This window comes from Condylura cristata, unplaced genomic scaffold (genome assembly GCF_000260355.1).
Source record: "Condylura cristata isolate star-nosed mole 26May11 unplaced genomic scaffold, ConCri1.0 scaffold00032, whole genome shotgun sequence".
NCBI classification, from domain to species: Eukaryota; Metazoa; Chordata; class Mammalia; order Eulipotyphla; family Talpidae; genus Condylura; species Condylura cristata.
In genome coordinates this window covers 12,655,057-12,665,023 of record NW_004567133.1, presented here as the reverse complement: position 1 = coordinate 12,665,023, position 9,967 = coordinate 12,655,057, and the positions used below count along the sequence as shown (strand labels likewise).

Genomic DNA, 9,967 nt, shown 5'->3' with positions numbered 1-9,967 from the left:
CGCTGCCCGGCCGCCCGGACTCTGCGGGTCTCGGGCGCTGGGCTGGAAAATCCCGCCTCCCTGCAGCGGGGGCTCCGGGCGCGGCGCGCGGCGCTCGCGCGCCCTCGCTCGCCAACTTTCTTTCTCTTCCTGCGCTGCCCCCCTCCCGCCCGGACTTCCTCGTCCCCAAGCCCCGCCGCCGGCCTCGCCCGTCCGCTGCCCCGTACCCCCCCACTCCAGACCACCCCGCGCCAGCGCTCTCTGCCTCAGTTTCCTGCCTCTCAGCCCCCGCCACCCCCTCTCTTCCGGCTGCCCCCAGCTGCCCCTCGTTGCTCGGTGTCCCCGCCTCCTCGCCCACTTCCCGACCTCTTTTCCACCTTCAGTGTAGATCTCCTTTCAGAACCACCGCCCTCCCTTCGGGAACGTGTTAGGAACAGCCTGCTTCCCCCTCCGCTTCTCTCAGATCTCTGCTGCAGCACGGTTCAGATTTCCCCTGACAGCACTTTGGAGGGGGGGGCGGGGATAAGAGATGAAAACGCTTATTCTACAGTTTGAATGCGGTAGCTGGTTTCACCTGCTTCTCCGGGGTCATGGGAAACCCCCGCCGCCACCTGAACACCACTTTGGGGGTGTCTTCTCCAGGCATCTCAGGTTCCCGGCCTCCTGAGGGCCTGAGCTTCCCCAGTTCTTGGTCCTGGGTTGGTACAGGTTGTGCCTCTTTGAGCCAGAGACCCCTTTCAACTTCTTTAGCAAGAATTGGTCTTTGCAGTGTGCGCTTGGCAAAGATTTGTGCCTGCTATGCTAATTTTGTCAGTATATTCTGGGCTAAGATGGCATTTTAGGATATGGGTAGGGCGCTTGACGAGTAATTGGCCACCACCCATATGGTTTTTAACCAGTTTTGGCTATTCAGCCTTTTCCTCTTAGGGTGTCTTTGTGTAGGATTAGATGAGCAGTGTCCCTGGAAGTCTCAGAGCCTCTGATTGGTATACTTTAGCCCACTTTGTATAATAAGCCAAATATAATTCTTGGCTTTTCTGTTAGGGTGTTCTTTTTGTTTCCAAAGTTTGTTCTCTTGCCTTAGATCACATGAGCACAGAGAGATTACCCTCCTACTGCACAAGATAACTTCCTGGAGTGCCTGAGTATAGCGTTTGTGTCTGCAGTGGAGCTGAGCACTTAGTGTTGATGTGGGTGCTTTCCGCCTGTGTCTCCCAGCAGAGCTTGGTACTCAGCCCCTGCTTATTTGGAGAAATGTTTGAGAACAGAGGGAGCAGGGAAACCACATAGGAAATATTCTTTCTTGGCCGTGTCTCACTTCAGTAGCATAAAATTATCCTGGGGCAAAAGCTATTATATATTTGTGTCCAAGTTTAAGCTTCTAAAATATCAAAAATAACATGCTTACTGTCGAAAAATAATCACACAGTAGTGAAGTTCTCGTTTCACTACTGCGTGACATCATCCTGCTACACTCTTTCAGAGCCTTTCCTGTTTGAGTATGCAGAAGAGATACATTTTTTTCACCGGCAGTAACCTATCGTGAACTTTCTTCCATATTAGTACATGTGATTCTTCTCAAGGACTGCCTAGTCTCCCCATCAGTTCTTTGTTGACGCTTCATTTTCTCAGGTTCTCCACATTGATGAATGATGGTTGACACCTCGAGCTTGCGTCCTTGTATTCCTAAGTATTTTTATAGGTAGATCATTCCAGACTTTGAAAGCACAGACAGAAGCCAGACTTGCTGAGTCTTGACTGATTTTGCCCTACTGATGTCACTTCTTCGAACGCAAAGCCTGTGTCATAAATGGGCACCGCCAGCGCACTTGCTGGCACTCGGTGGCCTCGTCCCCTTCCCCTTCAGCTTTTCCCTTGGTTTGATTGGGAGCCCTGGGGGGTGGGGTGGAAAAGGGCATTAATGGTTTATGAGGGAGCCTTGCCTCTGACCGCCTGTGCCTCTCTGCATTCAGAGGACAGCACTGAGAGGTTGCTTTGTTTTTTCTAGAGTTTTGAAATCCAAGGTGGGTGGGTATCTTAAAGTGTGATTGTAGACTTCCCTGGTGAGTTAAATGTATGGGAAACAAACTTTTGGGTAGAAGGACTAGATCTTTCAAACCACTGCATGGCAGTTTATCCTTCCTTACAGCACATACATGTGCGGTGCCCTTAGCTCTCTCAGCACAGCAGCTAGGCACAACACATGAGCTGCAGGTTGGGAGACTGCCTGTGGCACAGATGAAGTATGTCTATGCAGTGTCTACTTTCAGGATGGTAGGTGTATGGCAGTGTGATCCATGATCAGGCCTTACCACTTGCCCATGACATTGCCTCTGGAAAGACACTGGGTCAAAGGTCAAAAAATCCAGTAATGATGCTGGAGGAAGGGGACCTTTGCAAATCATCTGCTTTCTGTGGCAGAGAATAAAACAGTTTGTTCGCAACCCCAGGGAGACTTTCTGTTTGACATCAGAGACCCCTTGCACTCGGGGTTGGCCTTTGCTCCCTTTTGCTGTGAGATGGCCAAGGCACCCAGTGTTTGTGCTCCAAAGAAAAGGAGCTTTGCCTTACCTGTCTCCCCCTCACAACTGAATGACCTACAGAGTGTTTGAAAATTCCCCTTTTTACCTGCAGGGGTCATCTCGTCCCAAGAGCCCTTTGCCTCCCCCACATCTCCCCTGCGGGTCACCCAGCTCTGATAGACTGATGCAGGCCCTGATAAGTTACAAGTTACAGACAGCAAGAGGTTAACAACAGTAATAACAAAATGACAGAGGGATAATAAATAATGATGAAAGTCGTGTAGATGATAATTTATAAATTAGGTACAAAAGAGATTAACACTAAGGATGAAATAAAAGAAACATAATGATACACTGTAACAAAGGTTGTGAGGGGGTGAAGCAGAGTATCTTACCGGAGGTAATATTTTTGGCCCAGGGTCAGCCAGGGTGCCCAATGGAACCACAGATTGGGGAAACTAAGGAGCTATTCTTAAATGCCCAGCACATGGCAGAAAAAAGCTGGTGACCAAATCCAGTAAGTAATGCTGGAGGAAGGGGACCTTTGCAAATCATCTGCTTTCTGTGGCAGAGAGTAATGCAAAGTAGGACTTTCTTGGACATTCTCAAATGACAGGGAAAAAATTACATATTTACTGTCATTGCTTCATAACAAATGGAGGTTTGGTTGTCCTTTTCCCTCTTAGCCTCTAACATGTTTTCTCTCTTCCCTAATCATTGTTTTTAAAATGCTGGGGTTTGGGCTGAAGTACCAGGCCTGTGGTTTTTGTCCTTTAGTTGGAGAACTCAAAGGTAGTGCAGACGGCGACATAGGCCCAGACCCTGGCATCCACGCTAGGTCCTTTCCATCCTCGCAGTTGTAATAAGAGCTACTCCTGCCATGCGGTGCCTTCTAAAATATCTGATTCATTTCTTTGCTGAGGATTAAGTTTGGGTGTTTTAAAAAGTACTTATTTATTTATTTATGCATACAGAACTGGGGTACAGGCCAGAGGTGCAGGGATGGTGAGAAGATTCACCAGAGACAGTGGGGGGAGCAGAACAGGTCGACTGATGAAGCACTGATGAAGTACACTGCTGAGGGGAGCAGCGGGGAGACAGGAGAGATCTGCTGTGCTATGTGGATAGCTGTGGGGCTGAGGATCCCCAGCTTGTAGTGCTGTGATTTTTAACCCATTGCGCCACCAGGGAGGGCCCCTGAAGATTAAGTTTTAAGCTTCACTGGCTGCTTTGTTCCAAGAAGAAGCCCTTCTCAAACCTCTGTCCTGAGAGTGCAGGATGAAGGTGGTTAAACTCCAGCACCTATGTCAGGTGCTCCTTACTGTGTAAGCCTGATGGTGCGGGGGTCGAGGGGTGGGTGTTGGTAGTTTCCACCGTGAGCACCTCATGCAGTCCTCCCCTTAATGAGATGCCGCTGTGGTGCTGGGGAGAAAGGTTTCCTCATCCTGATGAACATCTTAGGTGTTCACAGGTGTAAACTATAAACTGGTCTTCAGAAGATCTATCTCTTCTTAACCTCATGACCCCATCCAGCTGGTGATTAATCTCAGGCTTCCCTATCTTCATTCATCCCACAGCATTTATTGAGAGTCTGTTATATGCCACACACTGATCTGTCATTGCAGATAAAAAAGAAAAGAAAAGCAAGACATAAAAGGTCCCTAATGCTTAACAGCTGACATTCCAGTAGAGGAAGGAAAAAAAAAACCAACTTACATAGTGGTGAAATGAGACAAGCCTTGGGATGGTGGATGGCGATTTGCTGCAGGGATAGCAGGTGGCATGTTCAGTAGCGTCTGGGGAAGCCATTTCAGCTGAGGTATGAATTGCAGGAAGGAAGCCCCCTGGGCAGAGAGCCCAGGGAAAAGCATTCCAGGCTGACGGCCCAGCAGGTGCAGAGACCCCAAGATGGGAGCATGCGTGGTGTGTCCCAGCCCTGAAAAGGCAGGTGGTGGAGCGCAAGCTGGTGGGGTGAGGAGGGCCCAGCGACCCTTAGAGCAGCAGCCTTTACTTGATCTTTTTCTGAACAGCAGGAGTTGTCTACATTCATCATTTCTTGTTCTCACTTTTTTGCCCTGTTGTTCGCAGACACTGTCCCATGCCCTGCGTTTGAAACTGTCCTCAGAAATATCACCAGTGTCTCCAGGGCCCTGTGTCCTCATTACAGTTTGCATGGACGCTGGGCTCTTACACTACAGACAATGGTTTGGTGACCTAGCCCCTCCATTTTCATGTGTCCAGCCTCCTTCCCCGTCAGCTTTCAACCCAGGCCTACCTGACTTCCTCTAGTTCCTCCCACAAGCCTGTTTCCTCTCCCTTCTGTTCCCTTCTGTTTTCCATCATTCATCTACCAATGCTGTCCTGTCCTTTCCTATCCTCTCCTGCAGGTCATGCACCACCTCTTCCAGGAAGCCTTCCTTGACTCTTTCTGTTGCATTTGCAACTCCCTACATCCCCTATGTGCTAGTTGAAATGGCTGTTGTCTTGACTGTAGGAATGGCTTCTTGGGTGTTAACAAATGTCAGAAAAACACATCAAATTATATGCTCTAAACACGTGATTTATCCTGTGTCAGTATCCTGAGCACATTTCCATAATTGCATGCCCCTTAAAGGGAAGCAGGGGTATTAGAGACACCGTGTTTGGATTCCTGAGTCTTGCAGCAGTTGCTCAGTAAATATTTGTGGTCCAGTATACTAAGCCTTGACATGCGGTGAGCGGTATTGTATCTGGATTTAGCTTTAGTTTTTTGGCAGTGCTTCATCATTTAATCCAACGTAGTGTTTGGCAGTTTTTCTCCCATAGTTTGGAGATTGAAGATCGGTGGTTCTGGCAGATGTGGGTAATGATTTGACGCTTTCTCTCTAGGCATCATGCTGCAAGAAGAGTGACCCTTTGCCCTCTCTTCACAATGGAGGACTCAGGAAAGACTTTCAGCTCCGAGGAGGAAGAAGCAAACTACTGGAAAGAGCTGGCTATGACCTACAAGCAGAGGTCAGTTCTCCCAAGTGCACCTGTGGTTTCTCCTGTACCGACGCCTCCAGTGTCTAGTGTGGGCTGATGATGTGACAGGCACCGGGAAGGATTTGTCATATACGCTCAGGTCAGACTGGAGCTGTGCACTATTAGTACCCCACTTTGCAATTGGGGAAGCGGAGCCTCCAAGAAAGATAGCTTCACAAGGTCACACAGCTAGAATTTGAGCTCCAAAGTGCTGAGCAACCTGCCGGGTTACTCGTTATTTTACTTTTTGTCCATCTTAATCAGTTCCCAGATACCATATCTGGTCTGTTGTGAATAGGTGGAAGAACTTCTCCTATGCCTCGCAAAATATGTTCTGGATTTTTAAGTTTGAAGCCGGTGTTTCAGTGCTCACATCTGGGAGTAGTGAGTGGTGTGTGTGCGTGCAGGTGCACACACAGGTGTGTTCAGCATTGTTCATTTCTCATGGTCTCTTTATGTGGAGGCCTGATACCTGTCCATCCAACGTCAGTGTTCTTAAAGGTAAATTGGATTCAAGAGTCCCTTGAATTTTAAGGATTGAGCAACCAGATTTGAATATTTGGGATGGGCTAGATTGTCATGGTGTTGATCAATATTTATATCCCGTCTGATTCCTATTTATAAATAAGTCTGTAGCAGATACACAATCACAGTATTTACTATGTGCTGGGATCAAAAGATACATGTTGAATGAATTAGTCAGGAGAGACTTGGTTAAAAAATGGCACAGTCGTGTTTCTGCTTTGTGTGACCTTGAGAGACCAGTCACGCATCTTAACTAAATCTCATCTTATCTACAAGACGAGGATAATGATAGTTTCTGCCTCAAAAGGCCGTTCACTTGATAGGCCAGCCTCTGACATCTGGGACTTCTGCTGTAGGGCGGAGAATACCCAAGAGGAACTCCGAGAATTCCAGGAGGGAAGCCGAGAATATGAAGCTGAATTGGAGACGCAGCTGCAACAAATTGAAACCAGGAATAGGGACCTCCTCTCAGAAAATAACCGCCTTCGCATGGAGCTGGAAACCATCAAGGTGAGGGGCGAGGTGGAGATAGGGTTCCAGCATGGGGTGTGTGACGGAGGAGGGCCCTGGGCCCAGTTGCAGTAGGGTAGGTCTGGAGGCCTCCCGACACCGATACAGTTCTCAGGCACCAGCCCTGTGTCCAGGAATTCAGCTCAATTCTGACACTGGAGACAGCGTCAGGTTCTACGCAAGACCACCCTCCTCTTCAGACGAACCCAGGTTATGAGCGGTTCGCTGGACCTCCAGAAACTTCAGGTGCCCGTAGGTCAGAGGATTAACTAGCTAGAGCGGCTCACAGGACTCGGACATCCTGAGTCTCTTCACTGCAGCCAGCTGTCTGTAAGTCGGGGCCAGCCAGGGAGAAGAGCTGCATGGGGCGAGGCGTGGCTCCCCAGACCTCCACAGGAGTGCCACCCTAGAGGCTCTCTAGCCCTGCCCTCCTGGGTTTTCACAGAGGCATCCCTACTCATCCATGAATAAATCACTGGCTGCTGGTAATGGGGCTCGCTCCAGCCCCTCCCCCTCCCCGAGGGCAGGGGAAGCTGTGGTTGTTTGGTTCCCAAGATGTCAGCTCATTTACGTAACCTCTGCCACTCCACACTTGGGAAATGCTAAGGGCGGGGGACCAGTGGGTGGAGACCTGACAGACTCGAGAAATATATTTTGCCATAAATGAGCAAACGCGTATTTCATATAACCAGAGTCACAGTGACGGGAAAGAGGCCCTGCAGGGCGAGGCCTGTGGCCAGCTCCCACCAGGCCTTTGGTGCCCCGGGTGTGGTGCTCTGGGAGAAGCAAGCCTCGTGGGTGTCCCCTGGCTGCTCTTGGCTGTCCAGAAGAACCTTCCAGGAGTCTCTACAGCATGCAGTGTGACTGCAGTCATAGTTATCACAGGGCCGACCTGGAGCTGCGCAGTGGGACGGATCTGTGGCCTCCAGGCCACCCGTGACTGCTGACATTTAAATATATTAAAGAATGTTCAAATGTCAGTTTCTCAGCCATAATGGCCACCTTGCAGGAGCTCAGTAGCCACTTAGGTATGGTTATTGGACAGAGGGGCTGTGGAATGTTTCCATGGTTACAGAAAGTTCTGGACAGTGCTGGTCTAGACAGGCCTGGGCACTGTTGACCTTGCAGATCAGGTCATGCTCTTTGGGGGGGCCAGCCTGGGCCCTGGAAAATGTTTGCCAGCGTCCCTGGTCCCTACCCACGAGACGCCAGTAATGGCTCCTCCCTCAAGTGGTGACAGGGCCAGTCTCTGGGGAAGCTCTGCTGTCCAGGGCAGACATGGCTTCTGTGCATTGTAAGGGCTCCTCAGAGGTCACCGAGTGAACCGGTGCTCTCACTTTCGGGCCACTCACTGGCCAGCTCCATACACCTCAGCAGGCGCACCCGCCGCACCCTGAGGTTCTGCTCTCGGTCAGAGCCAGGCCCTGGCATGTCTGTGTGCCTCTTGAGTTGTTTTTGTGTCTTACTTTAAATTTCCCATGTCCGTTTGCAGGAACTAAGGGCCAGCAGCGTGTGCCCAGGCTGAGGGGGATGGTGTGGAAGGAGATGGGCTGGGAGCTTTGAGGATGAGACCAGCTGAACGCCATAGAGCAGTAGGAAAGGGATCCCAGCCCTCGCAGTACTGTCCTTGAGGGGAAGACGTTGTGGGGTGGTGGGGCAGGCTCATCAGGCATGGGCAGGGGCCTGGGCTTGTGTGCTAAGGGGAAGGATGTTGTGTGCAGGTGTGTGCAGGGTTGATGAGGAGGCAGACTCGGGCAGGAATGAGTGCTAAGAGGATTTTGGGAATCCTGGCCTTGCTTATACGTGGGAAGAAGTAAGGCCCAAGTGGCTGGAGGGAAGGGGTGGCGGAGGGCAGGTGCCCAAGGCCTGGGGAGCTGAGGGGTGGAACTGAAGCTGTTCTGCTGCAGGCCTGAGCTGGCCGCCTCCCGAGCGTGGTTTGCTTAGCTTTCAGGTGGTTCAGCGTTTTAGCAAGATTGAAGGTATCTTCTGGAGAAGTCCTGTCTGCCCAACAGGAGGCTCTACCAAAACCTCTGTTGTTCTTGCTTTCTGTTAGATGTTTGTCCATCTGTCAGTCTGTCTGCTGCTGCATTCAAAGTCAGTCACAGACGCCTGTGCGCTTGCCTGGATTTGCTCAGTGTGCTCAGCACGCTGTTTTGAAGGGCCTTGCTGGGCCTTCTTTTGAAAGAAAATATAGATCTTTAGTGTTTTTTCAATGTACAACATCATCCTTCACAGTTGTGAATTGACTTCTCTGGAGAATTGGGAGGTGTGGCCCCACGGCTGCTGCCTTCTGCAAAGGCCATGGAGTGGCTGCTGACCTAGAGCAGGTCACCCCGGCCCTCTCAGTGGCCCCTCCCTGGTATCTCTCACACTGGGGGCATGTCACCGGCTGTTTCCCTACCCAGCCCACCTCACTCAGCTGCAAACAGGCGCCTCAGCACCATTGTAGTCCTTAGATTGAAGGGGACTCAGGATGGAAAGGGAGGGGGAGAGGGGAGGGGGCCTTCAGGGCGCTGAATGGACATGGTGCATCTGCCGAGTAGCTGGGGGCCTCGGGACCATGCCCCTGACGCCAGGAAGACCCCTTGGTTCCAGCCACTTGACCAGGGTACAGGGCTCGGAGCACCAGGCAGGCAGAAGTAACTTGGGGTGAGGCGAAGCCGCGTGCTTGTCGGCCTGGAGAAACGCCTCCGCTGGGCCCTGCTTGACAACAGGCGCATTCATCACAAGTTGGACAGAAAGGCCCCACACAGAGCGCCCTCTGAGCTTCCCGGGCTGACAGCTCGCGGTCATGAGCCCCACACGCCACGCCGCGTCCCAGCAGCCGCTTTCAAGTGCGCGTGTGCAGAGGCGACCACTTGAGCCCTCAGGCCGGGGGAGAGCCCGTGGCCACGTCCTCTGGGAGCCCACATTTGAACATCAGTAGTGACCCAGGGCCTGCGCCCTCCTGTTTCATGTGGAGCCGCAGCCTGGAGAGGGGTGTGGTCAGGAGAGCCCGGTCCACCCGCGGCCTGGGCACGCCCCGCTCTCCCCCAGGACCCCGTGGCAGCCCAGGGTGGCTGTGCCCCCAGCACGCCCCCCCATCCCCCACCCCCCACCCATCTCAGGGTGGCTGGCGTTCTCCGTGGCGCCTGCCAACACCGATGACGGCTCCTCCCTGGTACGTCCAGACTGTTCCTAGCAACAGTTCTGTTTATGCTGTTGAGTAAAGGAGAGGAGTTTTCTTTTTTCTTTTTTTTTTTTTTTTTTGTAAACTTTCTAATTATACTCAGGCCTTTCCTGTGGGAAGTGTTTTCTTTCACGTGCATAGGATCCAGGAAGGGTGTTTGCTGGTGGAACAGAATATGAAAGGGGAACTAGAGCAACTGTGTGTGTGTGTGTGTGTGTGTGTGTGTGTGTGTGTGTGTGTGTGTGTGTGTGTGGGAGAT

General features: G+C 51.4%; 1 protein-coding gene across 2 annotated transcripts in view; it reads left to right on the top strand.

Annotated features, from left to right (window-relative positions):
* The first annotated feature begins 3,742 nt into the window (after positions 1–3,742).
* NDE1 (nudE neurodevelopment protein 1) overlaps positions 3,743–9,967 on the top strand; it is a 17,236-nt gene continuing 11,011 nt past the window's right edge. For both annotated transcript variants that reach the window (XM_012731878.1, XM_012731879.1), the window contains exons 1-3: positions 3,743–3,826; positions 5,370–5,495; positions 6,386–6,539. In XM_012731878.1, coding sequence (XP_012587332.1) covers positions 3,780–3,826; positions 5,370–5,495; positions 6,386–6,539 — 327 coding nt within the window. In that variant the 5' untranslated portion in view covers positions 3,743–3,779. The remainder of the gene's footprint in view (positions 3,827–5,369; positions 5,496–6,385; positions 6,540–9,967) is intronic.